At 50.7% G+C, this 19,847-nt stretch overlaps 1 protein-coding gene across 1 annotated transcript in view; it reads right to left on the bottom strand.

Annotated features, from left to right (window-relative positions):
• Positions 1–10,676, bottom strand: part of ITPKB (inositol-trisphosphate 3-kinase B) — a 92,821-nt gene extending 82,145 nt beyond the window's left edge. Inside the window, exons 1-2 of the mRNA XM_055323829.1 lie at positions 10,416–10,676; positions 7,136–9,226 (exon numbers count right to left, since the gene is read on the bottom strand). Of these exons, the coding sequence (XP_055179804.1) occupies positions 7,136–9,019 (1,884 nt within the window). The 5' untranslated portion in view covers positions 9,020–9,226; positions 10,416–10,676. The remainder of the gene's footprint in view (positions 1–7,135; positions 9,227–10,415) is intronic.
• Between the last annotated feature and the right edge of the window lie 9,171 nt (positions 10,677–19,847).

Below are 19,847 nucleotides of genomic sequence, written 5' to 3'. Positions count from 1 at the left end.
GAGAGAGAGAGGCAGAGACACAGGCAGAGGGAGAAGCAGGTTCCATGCAGGGAACCTGACGTGGGACTCGATCGTGTCTCCAGGATCACGCCCTGGACTGAAGGCGGCGCTAAACTGCTGAGCCACCCGGGCTGCTCCTAAATCAAGTTTTTTAAGTGAAAAGGAGAGTAAATGTGGCCTTGTCACTGCATTGAATATTCTCTGGCCTTGCCTTCCTCATCTGTAAAATGTGAGTATTGGTGGAAATGAGCTTCAGAGCCTCTCCCGGATCCAGCTCTGCCTTATGAGAACTACATACACTATGGAAAAAGCTCTTGTTTTTTTAATACCCAGAACTGAGGTTCAACTTCCTAATGGGATCATATATACACGCCTGGTGTCTTTCAGCCAAGGAGACCTGAACTGTCTTTCAAATAATAGTTCACTCCTGGGAAAATGAATGACCAAGGGTTTGGGAGCAGCACAGTGGGACTCAAGGTTGGTGGCAGAATGATAGCAAGTCGAGTGTGAGACCAGGACAGCAGGTTTTTCCCAACCCCCGGGGTGGCCTGGAACCATGTGTCTGAGGGACTGCTACAATGCTGGTGCTCCTGCTCTGTGTGTCAGGACCACCAACAGGGCCAATAACCTCGATCCATGAAGTCAACAGTATGCCGTTCCATGAGGTGCATGGTCTCAGGAGGGCCGGACATACAAAATCCCATATATCCAGCTGTTGAAATGGCAGGCAGGTGGTGCTCTGAATGGTTTTTTGTATTATGAAAGAATTCACATTTGGGTTTGGTTTGATTTCCTAAACAGTATGCTCCCCAATTCGTGAAAAATACATCTTTCCCCAGGCTGATTCTATGTGGCCAGGGAAAAATCCCTGCAGGGCCCACTGTGCACAACCTGCAATGCCCAGACCTTCCATAGAACCTTCCACCCCAAAGGCATGACCACAACATGGTCTAGGAGTTCAGAGTTAATTCTGAATCACCTGCTAATGACCTGAAGTCTATACAAGTTTTTTCTACCAAAATATAAAATTCTTCCCATTAAATACCTCAAAACTCCTCCTTTAGCTAACTAAGTTGAAACCTGCCAAAATAAAACAAGCTTCAACAATCTTATCGATACCCCTAGGAGTATAAATAAACGACACAGAACTAATCTAATCTGTGACTACATTCGACGGTACATGCCAACAAAATCGGAGAAGTGACTTCAGCGCTTTAAGAACAAAAGCCCTGAAAGTGAATTTATGTGACACCTGAAATGCAGCTCTCTAAAAGCAGCACCTGGTTAGTTTAATAACTTGTGAAACCCAAAGGCCAGGTAAACCCTAAGCTGTGCTTCTGTGATGCCTCCACATCAATCTCTCTTTTTCTCTATAGCTCCCCTTTGATAAAACAGTCATCTGAAGTGTTGGCTCTGTGCAGGACCACCTGTCTGCAAACTCAAATATCGAAGGGGGTCAAAGCCCTCAGGTGATGGAGTGCATCTTTTACTTTTCAGGTTAACATTTTGGTATCCAACCACTACGTTTGTGAGAATCTTGGGTATGAGATTATTTACGAGAATCTCAGGTATGGAGGGACCTGGGTGGTTCAGTGGTTGAGCATCTGCCTTTGGCTCAGGTCGTGATCCCAGGGTCCTGGGATGGAGTCCCGCATTGGGCTCCCACAGGAAGCCTGCTTCTCCCTCTGCCCATGTCTCTGCCTCTCTCTCTGTGTTTCTCATGAATAATAAATAAAATCTTTAAAAAAAAAGAGAGAGAGAGAGAGAGAGAATCTCAGGTATGGCATCGAGAATTGATGATGCTTTTTCCATGTGATAGGACAAAGAGGCACTCTTCAGGTAAAGAGAGGCAGATGGATTAACGGGTCTTAAGTAAAAGCACAAAGTTAAACATGCCCAGTTTCAGCCTCACTGTTTGAGAGCCACACTTTCAGACACCTTGACGCATACTTCACACATGCTGAGTTTTACTTCAAAAGTCTAGAATTAAACAGCCCCAGACAGCCCCAGGTCTGCCTATACAGAACTAGACAGACCTCCAGGGGATCATCTTCATGCAACACACACATTTTAAAAGGAGGAAACTGCACCACAGAGGTCGTCCTGGGGCCTCTTTCCTTCTCTGAGTCTTGGTTTCCTTCTCCCTAAACAGAGCAGAGTAACACCTGAACCTCACATGGATGACTCGGAGTCATCCCAGATCGCAAGGGTCAAAGGAGCTGAGGCCATGTCAGAAAGATCCTCCCCACGGACACGGGAGAAAAGTGTGCCCCATCTAAGGCAAACACATGTGCCACCCGAACTCCAAACCACACAAATCTGAGCCTTCTGTATTCTCATCTAGAAAAGGATTTTCTATTTAAAAGTTCTCACCATTACATTCTTTTTTTGGTAAGTACCCCTCTAACACTTTTAAATTTTAACTCGGTTTACCCAAAATAAAAGTTTTATTCTTCTCAAAACCACATAAAACCATTTTAACCTTTTTTTTAACATTCTTTTTAAGTAGGCTCCACACCCAACGTCGGGCTCAAATTCATGACCCTGAGATCGAGAGTCACATGCTCCACCGACTGAGCCAGCTAAGCACCCCCACATAAAACCACTTTAAATTGTTTGAATTTCTTACTCTGTGTATTAGTTTCTCTCTCTCTCTCTCTCTCTCTCTCTCTCTCTCTCTCTCTCTCTCTCCCTCTTTCTCTCTGTCTCTCACAAAACCAAAACAAAAAAACACAGAACTACTCAATATTTTTTAGAAAGGAAAGGAAACAAAATTCCAAGGGCCCTTAAAAAATAGTAAGCACTGGTGTGCTTGAGAGGCTCAGTTGGTGAAGTCTCTCTCTGCCTTTGGCTCAGGTCATGATCCCAGGGTCCTGGGATCCAGGCTCGCACTGGGGTCCCTGCTCTGCAGAGTCTGCTTCTCCCTCTCCCTCTGCTGCTGCTCATGCTTGCTCTCTCGAAAATAAATAAATAAAACCTCAAAAAACAGCAAGCATTAAGAAGGGCAAGGATTTTGTATGATACTTCTCTATGGATCCCCTAGGCAATTAGGCCAGGGTTTTGTTTTGCTTTCCGTATACATAATTGATAAGACAATTTTGGAAGAAATCAATAAAAGCTACTTTTTAGAGTAAGATGCCTGCATATCTTAACTCATGGCATTAAGCCTGGGGTTTCCGCAGCCGCATACTCCTAATGGAATGACAGAGGGAAGGCAAGAAGTGCTGATGGGGTTTTTAGTTGTCTTAAAGAATAAAAAGCAAGAACACCACCCTTGCTCAGTGCAATTCGCTTCTGTTCAGATGGCAGAGATCAGTTAGTGTGAGCGTGGCTAAGTTAAGCCCTGGGACACAAGGCATATAATACAATCACTTCTGAGCCAATTTCGAGCATCTGATCCTTTATGAACAGACAGGTATGAAGCCTGGGAGCCCTCTCCTTCAGGGACAGGCCTCTGTGTCAGGCTGTCAGAAGCAAAAAGCCTGCACTGTGGGTGTTTCTGAGGCTGTCTGCACAGCTCCTGCTGGTGGAAGCAAGGGAGGAGACCAGCCTTCCCAGCACATTTCCACCAGTGAAAAGGCTGCTGCTGATGTGCATAATCTAAATGGCTAAAGAATCTGCAGAGTGCACTCCCAAACTACCTGCTTTTCACTTTGTCTGCAACCACAGGGAGGGCTTTGGGATTCCGGTCCGCAGGCCACTGGGGCTTCCACCCATGATGAGTGGGAGAGACCCAGCTTCAGGCTTCCCTGGACTGTGGCCACGGCCCGCACAGCTCCCCACAGTCACTCCTCCGCATAAAGAGAGGAGGCACCACACAAGGCACGAGACAGGGTTAACTCTGAGGAAAGGTGGGTTCTCAGTGTGGGGCTGGGGCAGGGGCACTTGGTGACTGGCAGGCTGAACGTGTCATTTCAAATCTGTGAGCCAGAGTGGGTGTTAGTGTGTGTGTGAGAATATGTGAGGGTGTGTGTGAGGGGAATGTGCAGGAGTCAGTGTGAATGTATGTGCAAGCATGTGTGAGGGTGAATGTATATGAGGGGGAACGTGTGTGAGTGTGTGGGGGGAACATGCATGAGGGGGAGTGTGTATGAGGGTATCTGTGAGCACTGAGGGTGCATGTGGGAGTGTGAGGTCGTGAGAAATGAGTGTGAGCACTTGAGTGCACTATGAGAGCAAACACATAAGAGTGAATGAGTGAGTGTGATCATGTGTGAACATGAACATGAGGGTGTGTGAGCATGTGAACGTGAGAAGGTAAGGCTTGTGAGCACTTAAAAGTGAACATGAACATGTGAGTGTGTGAATATGTGAGTGTGAGCACATGTGAGGGTGACCAGGTGGGGGTGTGTGAGTATGTGAGTGTGAGTGTATGTCAGTGTATGAGTGGGTGAGTGTGAGCATGTATGAGTGTGTGAGTATGTGGATGTGAGCGTGTGTGAGGATGACGGGTGTGTGTACGTGTGTGTGCAGGTAAGTGTGGACGGAGCGTGCGTGAGTCTGAAGGGCTGAGAATTGTGCACCCGCAGTGCACTGCAGCCCTCCAGGCAGAAGCAACAGGGTCCCCAGAAGAGAAGGGGTTCCTCAGACAGCACCCGCTCGGGTTTATCTATAAAGCACTGAGAGCACAGCCAAAAGGCCCAGTTGATCAAGATGTCTGGCCTTCTGTAGACAAAATAGCAATATCAGGTAATCACAGATAAGGTTCCACCATAACAATCTATACAAGAAAAAGAAAACCCACCTTACCGTGCAAGCATTCACCCAAAAGCTGAAAAGTCCCTAAGATCCCATAATTTCCAGTTGGCTGCCCACCCTTCCCCCACACACTCCCTCCCCACTGGCCCCTCCCCACCGGCCTCACGTGACTCAGAGTGAAGCTGGAGGGGATTTTTCCCTGGCTCTCCTCTGTGGGTGTCTGAAAACCTTTGGCAAGGTGGGAAGGAGGCTGGATACCAGGCAGGCCTCCTTTTTAAATTTTCATTTTAATTAATTTATTTTTAAATGTGGGGCTTGAACTCAGGACCCTGGGATCAAGACCTGAGCTGAGCTCAGGAGTAGGAGGATTAACTGTCAGACCCTGCCCACCACCGCCACCCCCCACCCCTTGCCTCACCTCTACCTGGGGACCTGTCTGCTAACAGAACACCACTCAACCATCTGACCTCTCAGTTGGCATCCCTCTGACAAATGAAAAAAAAATTAGCACCCGTCATTATTGATCTCCCCTTTAGCTGACTTCCTGACAACAGTCCTTTTCACACACCGGGACACAGAAGTTGTTTTGAGAAACAGCTAATAGGTGCTGCTAATCCACCACTAGAAAGGCCCAGTGGAAAGCTGGAGAACAAGTTAAAGCAACTTTGGCCGTGCCAGTGGCACTTCTGGGTTTTAAAAGCCAAGGGGAAGAGTGGAACGGAGGACCATCCCCTCCACTAGGCCTGTAATTGCTGGCACCAAGGTAGAGAGATGGGAGTCCCACCTGCCAGGAGCAGCACTTTACAGCTTGTCCACCTCTTTCCAGGTGTACCATCCCTCCCCCAAAGTTGGAGTCCCCGTGCCCGCAAGCCCTGGCCTGCCACAAAACGCCAGGGTGATGGGGCCCGATTTTGCATACACATTTGCCTCCCCTATCGTTGGCAGCAAGCAGAGTCTCAGGAAAAGCAATGCCCGGTCTTCAAAAATTCAGACTGTGATGAGTTAAGTGGGAGTCAAGAAGAGGGGCGTGCTTTGAGGTCCAAAATACCTTCGAGAAGGATGCAGAGTAGAAGCTTAAAGTTCTGAGTGGCCATGGTCAGAGATACTGGGGGACGATGAGCAGTATTTGATCTTCGAGATGAAGTCAGAAGGCTACCTACTACGATAAAATGCAGACTTTCCCCCAGGGTAGCACAAGAACCGCCCCCTCCCCCAACCCCCTTGCGCACTGAACTAGGAAATTCCCCATACTCTGGAAAAGTCAGAGAAAGTCCGGACCTTTTCAGAAGTGCTAGCTTCAACTTCAGCGTCTTCTGTAAAACACTGATCCTCCTCAGAGTGAAAACAGCCTGCGACTGAGATTCACTACGTAATAGAAATAAACCCCTGTCTACTGCCATGACCAGAATGTCAGTATGATCAATCAGAACAAATGCACTTGAAGGGCGCCTGGTGGCTCAGTCAGTTGAGCATCTGCCTTCAGTTCAGGTCATGATCTCGGGGTCCTGGGATCAATTTCCGCATCAGGCTCCCTGCTCATCGGGGAGTCTGAGTCTCCCTCTCCCTCTGCCCCTACCCTCACTTGTTCTCTCTCACTCTCTCTCTCTCAGATAAATAAAAAAAATCTTAAAACAAACAAAATGCATTTGAAAACATACCTGAGAAGTACCAATACCGGCCAATAAGCATAAGCATATGCATTAGGAGCTATCTAGCCTGGACGGATCACCCAGTGCCTCGCTCAGGCAATACAACCCAGTATAACATTCTGTTATTTAAAAAAAAAAAATTGTCTGCGTAGCTCAAAGCATGAGTTTTGTTTTTAATTCATACATCAAACTGTACCTTGGTTACACAGATCCCACAAATACTGCCATGTTCTGACTTAACCACCTGAGGCTGGGTGGTTCTTCACCCAGTCCACGGGCCACAAGCATATCTACAGGTTTCGGAGCCCTGTCACAGAATCACATGGCTCATTTTCCTGGTCTATTAGTAGAAGCAGAGGTAACTGGATGACCTTGTCAGTTTTCCTCCGCCCAAACGTATCACACAATTAAGTGTTTCACTTGATCAGACAAAAGCTATGCTCAGCAGCTCTGTTCATGATCTTCGGGGAATTATCGGGAAGCTTCTGGTAACACTCATGTATACTATCTCCCCGAGAAGTGAGTGGTGACCTGACAGGGAGGTCCCGTAAAATACTGTTTTTTTATGACGTACATGGAAGTAGCCGTCGAAGTGACTCAATTCACCATCCAAGCTACAGAGTGCATGGCCAGTGTGTAGGTACCTCCCCAGCAAACACCCCAGGAGAGGATCCTTGGTAAGTGGAGACTGCCCCAGGGCCCCGATCAGAGTCCTCTGGACTCAGTAGAGAGGACAAACAAGAGGGGCATGCAAATGAGTTGAGGGAAAATCTCAGAATGAGACTTACCACTCTGGGCTTCTGCTGGTCCAGGGTATGCAGGAAGGCAGAGTTGGGATCCAGGCAGCGCTCAGGGTCACTGGAGATGTCCTCCTCCGAGTCTTCATAGGAGGAGGAGAAGCCAGTGGAGGAGGCAGAGGAAGAGGACAGCTTCCTCAGCGGCAGGCTACCCCGAGGGCTTCCCTGTGGGTCCTCTAAGGTCCCGTCCTCCTGGGCACCCATGTCGGTAATGATGACAGCAGGTATACTGCTGGGGCTGCAAGCCTCTTTCAGGGAAGGCTGGTCCTTCTGATCTGGGGAGAGCAGCTCAGGGCTGGGCTGGGCGGCTCTGTCCTGCTGGGGGCTTCCCCAAGGGCCTTCCGAGGGTACCCCTGTGCCACACGTCCAGGCCAGATGGGCTGCCTCCACCGGCACGGCCACCCTGTCCCCTGAAAGGCACGGAGGTTCTTTCGGATCTTTTGCGGTTTCCCAGGAAGGCAAAGGCTCCAGCATTCCACCAGAGGCAATTCCAGCCTCCAACTCCCGGGTGGAGGCCCCTGAGCAGAGGCCCCCGAGCAAGCCCAGGGTGGTCGTGGGCGTCAGAGATCCTTCATCCGCCCCCCTGGAGCGCTGCGGGGGCTCCCCAACCACCGGGGCCCCACCCCGGGTCACCTCGGGGCCTCCGGAGGAGCCCGGGTCTGGAAGTGGCCTGACCCGGCTCTCAGAAAGCTGGGAGGGTGCGTTCACAGTCCCGTCCTCGGGCCTTCTGGCTTCAGGCGCCCCGGAGCCCCGCACGCCACCGCCACCGCCACCGCCACCGCCACCGCCACCAGGCGGATCTTTCTTCCCCATCTTCCCGGGGGGCTCTCCGCTGAGGGGCCCGCCCCTCTCCGGGGCCAGGCTTGTTGCACTGCCCAGAGGCTGCCACTGACTCTGCACCAGGGGCTCCCTCGGCCGCTCGGGGAGGCCAGGGTCGTGTGCATGGTGTGGCCCACTGGCTGTGGCTCTCGCTGCCACCTCTGCGGCCATCGCTAAGTTGACGCCGGGCAGCCCCAACGGGGGAGCCGGGCAGCTGCGTGTCCCCGAGGGCGGAGAGACCCTCTCGTCAGTTTCCATAAGTCGGGGTGCGCCACAGTGGGGTCTGGCGGGGCTCCCCTTCTCCATTCTTGCAGAAGCTGCGGCACCCCGCGCCCCTGGTTCCGACACGGCGGCCGGGCCGGGGAGAGGGGCCGCCCCCTCGCCGCCCTCGGAGAGGCACAGGCCCGGCGCCCTTCCTCTCCGGCCAGGGCCAGCCTCCGGAGTCTCCGGACATTGGTCCCCCCACGACTTTGTCCTGCGTTCCTCGCTCTGGGCCAGGGCCCTCCCTGGGGGCTGGCTGCTGCTGCGGAGGGGGCACGGGGAGGGCGAGCGAGCCCTGCCCAAACGCGGGCTGCGGGGCGCCAGGGCGGCGGAGCTCTGCGCCTGGATGTGCGCCTCGAACAGGCCCACTTTCTGGTTCACCTGCACGTTCTGCAGCTCGCGCTGCAGGATTCGCAGCTTCCTCTGGGCCTCCTCGGGCCCCGGGGGCGACAGGGACGCGGCGGTCACCGCCTGCTGCCCGTCCCCCGGCGGGCGGCCCGCCCAACTCGGGCTGCTCGGGCTGCCCACGCCGCCGCCGCCGCCGCCGCCGCTCAGCCTGCGCCGGCCGCTCCGCCAGCCCCCGGGGCTCCCGGGCTGCTCGGGCGACGACGACTCGGCTGGGGGGAAGAGGAAAGAGGCGCCTCTCCCGGGGCTGAAAACGCTGCCGGGGCTCAGCACGGCGCTCGCCGGCGTTGGGGGCGTCTCGCTGCCGCTGGGCCGGGGGCCGCCGCTCTTCACCTGCTCGGCGCTATTCATGATCACCAGGCTGTTGAGCGCATAGCAGTACACAGCCATAGTACTGGGTCCGCCGCGCTGCCCGCCGCCGCGGCTCCCGCGCGGGCTCCGCCGCCGGCGCCTCCTCCTCGCGCGGCTCCCGGCTCAGCCCCGGAGGCCCGGCGGCCGCGGCTGGGCGCGCCGAGGCGGTGGCATGGCCGGGGCTGCGGGCGGGGGGCAGCGCCGAGGGCCCAGCCCCCGCCCAGAGCTCCATACACTACAGCGCCGCTGTGGAGACAGACACAAGGACGACAGTCAGGACCGGGAGGGGTGAGGGCAGGGGCGAGGGGCGGCGGGCGGCGGGCGCTGCGCTGTCGGGGGGCGCCGCCGCTGGACGTCTCGGCCCCGGGGGTGTGCGGCTGCGTGTCCCGAGCGCTCCCCCCGCCCCCAGGCTGTGATGCGCTTGGGGGGAGGGTCCCCACAACGTCCTGATTGTAACAGTTCTCCCCGAGCCACACGGGCCGGCGGGCGGGCTGGCGGGGGCCCGCGGAGGCTGCTCGGTTCCTCCGCACGCTGCGCGCGGGCGCGGCGGACCCGGATGCCTCCGAGGGCGCGGACGGCCGGTCCGCCGTGTGCGGGTCTCCTCGGCCCGAGCAAACCGGGCTACGGACGGGAGAAAGGGCAACGCTCCCCGGGGCCGCAGCATCCGCCGCTCCACCCTCCCGGGCCGCAGGGACTCTCTCGGGGGGAACCCGAGCGGGACCAGCCTCCCCAGCTACCTGCGCCGGGCTGCAGGGGGACGCCTGCGCGCCGGCCGTTAACCCCCCTGGCCCCGGGCTCGGGGCTGGGCCCCTCGGCCTACGAAGGCCTGGGTGCACCGCAGGGCCGCCGCCAAGGCAGTTTCCAGCACTGGCCTCGTCGCCTGTCCCCAAACAAGTGTGTTTTGGGAGTGTGGGCGCGCCTGCGCGCGCCCGGAGCCGAGGCGCTGCACGTCCCCGGTACCGGAACCAACACTCGCAGCCCCTCGCCGCCCCTCGCCGCCCCTGCCGGCGCCCCCCGTGGAGGGGTGTGTGTGTGGACGCGCACGGGGAGGCGGCCCTCCGCACGCCCTGTCCGAGGACGCGGCTGGGACCCGCGCGCCCGCAGCCCGGAGGGAGCCCCGGCTCCGCGCCCCTCCCGCCGCCGCGCTCCAGGGCCCGGCCCGTCCGCATCCCGGAGCGCGCGGGGAAGGCGGAGGCCGGGGGTGGCGGCCGCCCGGGAGGGCCAGCCCGGGGGGGGGGGACGCCCCGAGCCCCTGCCCCCTCCCGTCCCGCGCCCCGGCGCCCGCCGCCCTCCCAGCTCACACCCGCTCCGCGTCCCCGCAGCCCACCGCTCCGCGCCTTCCAGACCCCGGAACGCCCGGGCTGGCTCCGGGCACGGCCGCGCAGGGGAAGAGAGGGCGCGCGGGCAGGAGCCGCGAGAAAGCCGCCACACTTACCTGCAAGGTCTCGCTGCCCGGGCCCGTGCAGACTCCACGGCCCAGGGACGCAGACCTCGGAGGAACAAGATGGCTTGAAAAGTGAAAAAGCTCACGATCGACCTCCCCAGCGAGCTACGGAAGACAAGAAAGGGGGGGGCGCGATGGCCGGGAGACTGCTCCCGGGCAGGGGCCGCCCCGCACGCCCGGCTCGGCCGCGCAGATCCCCCCTGTCACTGTCCGCTCCGGCTACTTCAGTGTTTGTTCAATGTGCGATTAAAAAAAAAGGTGGGGGGGGTGGGGAGGGAGGAGGGAGAGAGGCGGGGGCTTGGGGGAGGAAAGCAGGAAGGAAGTTGTGAGCCCGTCTGGGGTTGAACTCAGCGGAACAAGTTTTTCTTTTCTTCTTTTTTTTTTTTTTCTATTGCTTGGCAAGACCGAGGGAGGGAAACACTTAAAAAAAAAAAAAGTTTCCATTGTTAGCTAACAACAAAAAAAAAAAGTCTTTTAACTTCTGCGGGTTAAAGATACACGATTCATTTTCCACCCCTCCACGGAGCCTTGCCGATGTCTTGCTTATTTTTGAAAAATGTTTTTAATAAAGTTTTGAGTGTGCGTTTAAGCAAAGCAAATCTTGGGGACCTGTTTAGCCTTTAAAACCGGCTGAGATCATGTATCCACCGTGTGGTGTGTGTTCTCATATACAAATATGCAAATTCGAAATAGGTACTTTGTGGGCGCCTCCTTGCAAAGCTGCAGATTTTAAATGCATCGTGTAGTATTTTGGAAGATTGTTGGGCTGTGAGCTGTGGATGGTTTTGCAGAGCGATTGCTAGTTGTATAAACATGCCTGGACCTTGCATACTTATCTCTTACTAAATGCACACAGCAAGTGTGACATTGGCATATTTTAGTACTTCGTGTTCAGTTATTTTAAGAAAAGGGGGATTCCTGAAACTAAGAAAGCCTGAGACCCTTCAGTCTCTTGTAGCTGGATCATTTTAGAGAGCCTCCCCGCCCCCCCCCCCCCCACACACACACACCATCAACAGTAAAAAGGGGTTGAGGACAGGGGAGCAAACCCCCTTTGAGCTCTGGTGCTGCAAGTGTGTTTTTCATAATGCTCTAAATCCTAAACTACAGCATTTAGTAGAAAGAGTGAAAACACAGCTGCCAGGCTCCTGAGATTTAAAAATCTAAAGCCTGAATCAGTCCTTACATTCCTCTTAGGTAAAATTTAGATGGAAATTTTGACCTTGTTTGTAGCAAATGCATCTCTTGCTTGTTTATGGAACAATATTGTTCAAGTGAGCAAAGCAGCCTGCTGCTCAGTCAGGAAAAGACTCATGTCAAATCTGAAACCAAGAGCACTTTCAGCTAAGAATTTCTGGGAATCAGACATTTTGAGTCCTTTCTAATTTTTTTTCTCCAAATATGCCATGAAAGGATGGAGCCTAGTTACTCTCCCACCCACGATGGGGCTAACTAAAAGGAGCCCAGGCTTTATTCAGGTGTTGAGTGGGGATCTGGGCAGTTGCTAAGGCAGGGACCTCAGGCCTATCCTTGACCCTAATTCCCTAGTGGCAAGAAAGAGGAGCTGCCAGTTCCCAGGAGACCCATTCTATGGACTTCATTTCTGACTGTTCCAGAAGATGCAAACCCCCCATATCAGGTGTCATTGCTAGGGAAGACCTAGAAATGCATACAGTGAGCATGGAAATTTAGCTTCGCAGCCCCTGGGAAAACTCACTGTCACCTCACAGCTAGAGACGTCAGCAACCTTTCCCAGAACTGAGAAATGCAGGCTTCTGGAATGTATAATTAGCCTGAAGAATTTTTGCTCAGAAAGGAGCCAGAACCCGGTCAGAGGTGGCACACAGAAAGAATTGGGCTGGAGGTAGAGCCAGATGACAATTCTGGCAGTCTAAAGTTCTACCTGCATTACCAAGAGCACGATGAATGGCGAAAAGATGGAGCAAACCCGTACCTGGAAATCAGCACGGTCAACTTGCCTCCTGAAGCAGAATCTAGCTGTCTTCCATGATGTTGAATGAGCATAGGGGGTTGGGGCGCTGGGTGGCTCAGGCAGTTAAATGCCTGCCTTCTGCTCACATCATGATCCCGGGGTAGTAGGATCGGTAGTAGGATCGAGCCCCACATCTGGCTCCCTGCTCTGCAGGGAGTCTGCTTCTCCCTCTCCCTCTGCCTCTGCCTGCCAGTCCACATGCTTGAGCTCTCGCTCTCTCTCTCTCTGTTAAATGAATAAATAAAATCTTAAAAAAAAAAAAAGGATGGGGGATCCCTGGGTGGCTCAGCGATTTAGCACCTGCCTTCAGCCCAGGGTGTGATCTGGAGTCCCGAGATCAAGTTCCGCATCAGGCTTCCTACATGGGGCCTGCTTCTCCCTTTGCCTGTGTCTCTACCTCTCTCTTTCTCTGTGTCTCTCATGAACAAATAATAAAATAAAATCTTAAAACAAAAGAATGAACATAGGGGGAAAATATTATATAGCACTTCTTATCAGTCAGGCACTGATTATACATTTTAATCTTCAGAACCCTATGAACTAGCTACTCTGATTATCCCCATTTTGCAGATGAAAAAAATAAGGCACAGTAATCTACCCCCAAAGCCCATAGCTGGCAAGTCGCAGGGCTTGAATTTGAACCTGCACAGTCTGGATCTAACATCAGTGCTTGTGACTATTTCTCCATATCCTTTACTAGATACCTACAACGATAGGGAAAGTTTGCCTAGCTTTCCCAGGGTTTCCATCTTCCCACTTTTGAGATGGAATTTTAAAAATCATAGCTATGAAACTAAGAACAGAAAGGGAATTTCCTCAACTTGACAAAGGGCATCTCTGAAGAAACCTACAGCTAACATCATACTTAGTGGTGAAAGGCTGCACTGGCCCCATAGGGTCAGGAGCAGTTAAGATGTCTGTTCTTACCACTCCCATTCAATATGGTACTGGAAGTCCTACTCAGTTAGATGAGAAACAGAAATAAAAGGCATCCAGATTGAAAAGCAAAAAGCAAAACTCTATCTACAGTTGTTACGATTATTTATGTGGAAAATCCGACGGAGTCCACAATAGAGCTCTAGGACTAGTAGGTAAGTGAGTTTAGCGAGTATATTAATTTGCTAGGACTGTGGCAACAAAGTGCCATGGACTGAGTGGCATAAACAAAAGAAACCTTTTTGCTCACAATTCTGGAGGCAAGGAGTCTGAGATCAGGATGATGGCAGGTCTGGCTTCTTCTGAGGCCTCTCTTCTTGGCCATCTCCTCCCTGTGTCTTCACATGGTCTTCTCTGTGTCTGTATACCACTCTCCTCTTCTGATGAGACATCGGTCATATTGGATTAGGGCCCACCCAATTTTACCTAAATTACCTCTTTAAAGACCCTACTTCCAAATATAGCTACATTCTGAGGTACTAGGAATTAGAAGTTCAACACACAGGGGCAGTCCCGGTGGCTCAGTGGTTTAGCGCCGCCTTCAGCCCAAGGCATGATCCTGGAGGCCTGGGATCAAGTCCCACGTCGGGCTCCCTGCTTGAAGCCTGCTTCTCCCTCTGCCCGTGTCTCTGCCTCTCTCTCTCTCTCTCTCTCTCATGAATAAATAAATAAAATCTTTAAAGAAAAAAAGAGAAGTTCAACACATACATTTTGAGGGCACCTAATTCAGCCCATAACAGCCGTAACAGATCAAGACTTCACAATCATGTGTCCCTAGATTAGCCATGAAAAATCAGAAATCAAAATTTGAAAGAATAATACTTATACTAACAACAGGAACTATGAAATACGCAGGAATGACCATGGTAGAAGAAGTGTGATACCGCAGAATTAAATCTGCAGAACACTACCGATGAAATTCCAAGGCCTTAAAAGAACAGAGAGATACTCCACGTGCATGAGCTGGAGGACTCAGGATTGTGACAATGTCAGTTCTCCCCAAATTAATCTACAGATTCAGTGCAATCCTGATCGATATCTTCCCAGAGGTTTTTTATTTTTGTAGAAACTGACAATCTGATTTATAGCTTCCAAGGGAGATACAAAGGATCTGGATTCAACGAAACAGCTGTATAAAAGAACAATGTGGAATGACTACCACTCTCTGGTTTCAGGACTTATTATAAAGCTGTCTTCCCAAGACAGCATGATGTTGGCATAAAGTTAGACAAATAGACAAATGTGACAGAATGTGTAGTCCAGAAATAGGTACACAAAAGTGGAGAAAAGAGTCTTTTGACAAATAACAGTGTAACAACTGGATATCCTTATGAAATTCCACAATGGTACAAGTCCAGATTTTGTACCATATACAAAAATTAACTCAAAATGACTCATAGATCTAAGTATAAAACCTAGAACCATAAAACTTTTATAAGAAAATATAAGAGAAAATCTTTGGGATCTTCGGTTGAGCAAATATTTCTTAGGAAACCGAAGCATGATCCACAAAAAAAAAAAAAAAAAAAAAAAAAGTTGGCAAATTGGATTACATTAAAATTAAACCCTCTTCTTGAAACAAGTGAAAAGACAAGCTACAGACTGGAAGACAATATATGCAAAGTGTAAATTTGAAGATTGATTTATTTATTTTAGAGAGAGAGAGAGCAAGCAGGGAAGGGGCAAGAGGGAGAGGGAATCCCTAAGCAGACTCCCCACTGAGCAAGGAGCTGGATCAGGGGCTTGATCCCAGGACCCTGAGATCACAACCTGAGCTGAAATCAACAGTCAGCTGCTCAACTGACTGCGCCACTCAGATGCTCTGCTAAGTGTATATTTGATTAAAGGCATACTATCTAGAATATATATAGAACTCTTAAAACTCAATAATCAGGGATCCCTGGGTGGCACAGCGGTTTGGTGCCTGCCTTTGGCCCAGGGCGCGATCCTGGAGACCCGGGATCGAATCCCACGTTGGGCTCCCGGTGCATGGAGGCTGCTTCTCCCTCTGCCTGTGTCTCTGCCTCTCTCTCTCTCTGTATGACTATCGTAAATAAAAAAAATTAAAAAAACCTCAATAATCAGAGAATGTAAAAAATGGGCAGAAATCTGGGCTGACCCTTCATCCAAGGAGGTATGGAAGTGGCAAATGTGCATTGAAAATATATTCAACATTAGTAGTCAATAGGGAAATGTGATTTAAACCACAATGAAACACCCTTACATGCCTATTTTAAAAACAAACCTGGTGAGGATGTAGAGGAAGTGAGTTCTCATATGCTGCTGGTGGGAATATCAGTGACATTGCCACTTTGGAAAACAGTTGGAGAGTTTCTTCAGGGGCTAAACATACAGGGGTGCCTGGGTGGCTCAGTTGGTTAAACATCCCGCTCTTGATTTTAGTTCAGATCATAATCTCGGGGTCGTGAGATCAAGCTCTGCATGGGATTCTGTGCTTAGAGAGGAGTCAGCTTGAGACTCTCTCTCTCTCCCTCTGTCTCTGCCCCTCCACCCGCCTCCTCACCTCACTCTCTCTCTTAATAAATGAGAGAAATGAAAGCATATGCCCATATAACGGTTTGTACACAAGTATTCATAGCAGCTTTCTTTGGATTGGCCAAACACTGAGAAATAGCCCAAATATCTGTCAACATGTGAAAGGATAAGCAGGTTGTGGCCAGTCTAGGCACTGGACTGTCCTACTCGTGGACAAAACGAAATAAACTATTGATACACACATGGCATGGGTGAGTCTCAACATGATCACGCTGAGTGAAAGGAGCTGGGCAAAACAGAGTACCCATTGTTTGATTCCATCTGTGGAAAATTCTGGAAAACACCAACAAATCTATGATAACAGAAAGCAGATTGTTGGCTGCCCGAAAATGGAGGGCTATGGGAGCCGCAGGAGACAGGGAAGACAGAGGGCACAAGAAAAGTTTTGGAGGTGATGGCTATGTTCACCATCTTGGTTGCCTGGATGATTTCACAAGTGAAAACTTTTCCAATAATAAAGTGACAAATATGTGCACTTGAATCGTGTATGAACATAACTCAATCAGTATGATTTTTAAAAAACATAGCTGTGAGTAGGTACAGCCTTTGATGAGGATGTTATGAGCCTCATTCTAGTGCCAAGCACAGTGCCAGAGACAGAATATCTCCCATGGGTAAAACATTAAATCCTCCATTCAGTGATGCTCTCATAAAATTTCACGGAACAACTCTGTGTTCCCCATCCCCATCATCTATGACTCTGTAAAATTATTTGATGCTCTGTGTAATCATCTTCAATATCCCCATCTACCAGATGGTGAGCTCTTCCAGGAAAGAGCCTTGATCTATATATCTCTAGCCTTAGGGCTTAGCCACACAAAGAGTAACTATACACGTTAATTAAATCAAAGCAATAGATGAATCAAGCAGCCAATCAAATCACTATGCAAAAAAAAAAAAAAAAGGAATCAGCACCACTAAGAAAGGTGCCCTTTCCCCTTCTCAGACAGTGGAGCTTGGCTGGGGGTGGAAAAGCAGGGGAAGGGTCTTCCCTTTACCAGGACTTAGTGGAATTAAGAATGTGCCCCATGGGGATCCCTGGGTGGCGCAGCGGTTTGGCGCCTGCCTTTGGCCCAGGGCGCGATCCTGGAGATCCGGGATCGAATCCCACGTCGGGCTCCCGGTGCATGGAGCCTGCTTCTCCCTCTGCCTATGTCTCTGCCTCTCTCTCTCTCTCTCTCTCTCTCTTTCTCTGTGACTATCATAAATAAATAAAAATTAAAAAAAAAGAATGTGCCCCATGCATGCAGAGATTAGATAAAGCATTGTTCTACAATGAGCTTCCTTTGCACCCAGAGATCCTCCTTTCTGTGCCAACAGTGCTCTGATCCCCTGACACCAATAGTGATGGAGGGCTCTGGGGCCTCTGAGCATTTTCTCTGTTCTAGCCAGAAACTCTGAACTCTAATGATATCCAGTTGGCTATGCCCATACTCAGGCATGTGAAACGACATGAGAGATGCCTGTTCGAAGTTCACATGCCCTTCCAAGTGAGTCTGCCTGCCTCGCTCCTTGTTAGAAATGCTGGTGTTAAAAGATCACTCTGGGGATCCCTGGGTGGCTCAGTGGTTTGGCACCTGCCTTCAGCCCAAGGCGTGATCCTGAACACCCGGGATTGAGTCCCACGTCGGGCTCCTTGCTGGAGCCTACTTCTCCCTCTGCCTGTGTCTCTGCCTCTCTCTTTCTCTGTGTCTTTCATGAATAAATAAATAAAATCTTAAAAAAAAAAACCACTCTGGGCTCCTAGCTAATTAGACTAAGGGGCATAAGAGTCCCACACACAGTGAACCACAGGCTGGCTGATGACCAGGCGTGAAAATGCAAGGCCTTTCATGAAATCTTGGAATCCTTACTCCAAGAGCTCGGCAGAAAGACCAAGAGGTGAACCTGGTAAAGCAGGGGCTGAGAGGGAGGGATCAGAAATGAGCAAAGGGTGTCTGGGTGAGCAGAGGGATGGACGGAATGGTCACGTCCCCATCAGAGAACACAGCGCCTGGAACAGCAGTGGGCAGAGAGAGGCAGAGTGTTGCCTCACTTGTTGGGGACCTCCCAGATCCCATTCCCACAAAGCTGGCAGGTTCTGTGTCGGCCCCATATTATGTGAGCAGGCATAGTGTTTCCATGAACAACCCCATCTTCTCCTGGCTGCCTAATACTTTGCCTTACACATCAATGTTTATTCATGATTAATTCCTTAGTCTTCACAAAATACAATTAAAAATTTTTTTAAGATTTTTTTTTAATTTATTTGAGAGAGAGAGAGAGAGAGAGTAAGCACAAGCAGGGGGAGAGGCAGAGGGAGGAGCAGACTCCTCCTTGAGCAGGGAGCCTCCATCCCAGGACCCAGGGATCATGACCTGAGCCGACAGCAGATGCTTAACAGACTGAGCCACCCAGTGGCCCCTAAAAAATAGTGTTTTTGAAAAGAAAGCTTTATTTATTTTAAATGCATACACACAGAGTCTTGTGCCCTCTGCCACTACCAATCCATGTCAGCATCTGGAAGGGCAAAATGCAAATAGCAATTACTATGATTCTAGGTTGATATGAAGAAGAAAGATTTTATTTCTATTTATTTATTTTGAGAAAGAGAGAGAGCAAGCAAGCACGTGAGCATTGGCGGACTGCAGAGGAAGAGGAAGAGACTCTCAAGTGGCCTCCCCACTGAACGTAGAGCCGGACATGGGCTCGATCTCATGACCCTGAGATCACGCCCTGATATCAAGAGTCAGATGCTTAACCAACTGAGCCACCCAGGTGACCCCAGGAAAGATTTTACTGTAATACCCTGCGGTCCTAGCTAGGTGTCTTCCCAAACACACTCCATAGCATCGGGGGTTCCCGGTGTTAAAAACTTCTTCATTCATTCCTTCCTGAAACATTTACTAACCCCCCAGTTCTCACTACACACTGGTGGAATCTGCTAACTTTTGTCTCCCTCCCTTGGAGGGAGGGAATAATGAAGCCTCGTTCCAATTTGCATCTGCAGTGCCCGATGTTAAGAAGGCTGATAAATATTTCTTGAATGTTTGATGTCTGCTACTCAGGCAAGGGGAACAAACAGGATTTTCTAAGTTTCCTAAGTCCAAATATTCGGAGTGGGGCTGGGAAGAGGAGACCATGCTGACTGGAAATGTCCCTTCAGCAAAGCACAGAAGGGCACAGGTACCCTCCATCTCCATGGGACACTGAAAAAATGATCTCGTTTCAAACTGACTTCCCAACCCCTCAAGTAACAGATTTCTGGGCAGTTGGACTGGCTGTGACCCAAGCCCGGAGACCCAAAACCATGGATCAACCATTATCTGAGCCAGTGGTTTATTCATATGTATATATATTTTTTCCAGTCTGGAATCAACCATGAACTGATAAGAGATAGACTGAAAAGATGTACTCCTGCTTTTCACATCTAAATGCGAACCTAGCCAACGCTCATGTTGAAATGTGGTGTCAACACCTCATTTAAATTTAAACCGAGTAATTTGGTATTGGTTTTAGATATTGGCTGTATGGTAGTCACTACATACGCTCCTTCTCCAAGGATCCCCTCCCACATGCGGGGCCTGACTGTGACTTAAAGGCTGCTCTTAGGGCTCCTGCTTAGACAGGGAAGCAGTGAGGAACAGTGTCTCCACCTTTTCCCTGCCTCTTTCTCTGGATAACTAGATTTGTGTGGCATCTGTGCTCCCCTCCCCGCCTGGGACAAAAAAAGTGGTGAGAAAAAAATTTTTTTAAGATTTTATTAATTTTAATTTTTTAGAAGATTTCATTTATTCATGAGAGACACAGACAGAGGGAGAAGCAGGATCCCTGCAGGGACCCAGATGCAGAGCTCGATCCCAGGACCCCAGGATTACAACCAGAGCCGAAGGCAAATGCTTAACTGACTGAGCCTCCCAGGTGCCCTAAAGGTTTTCTTTTTAATTCATCTCTACACT

The sequence above is a fragment of the Nyctereutes procyonoides genome, unplaced genomic scaffold (assembly GCF_905146905.1).
Source record: "Nyctereutes procyonoides isolate TBG_1078 unplaced genomic scaffold, NYPRO_anot_genome, whole genome shotgun sequence".
In the NCBI taxonomy this organism is placed as follows: Eukaryota; Metazoa; Chordata; class Mammalia; order Carnivora; family Canidae; genus Nyctereutes; species Nyctereutes procyonoides.
The sequence above is the reverse complement of the archived record's forward strand: the minus strand, read 5'-3'. Positions and strand labels throughout refer to the sequence as shown.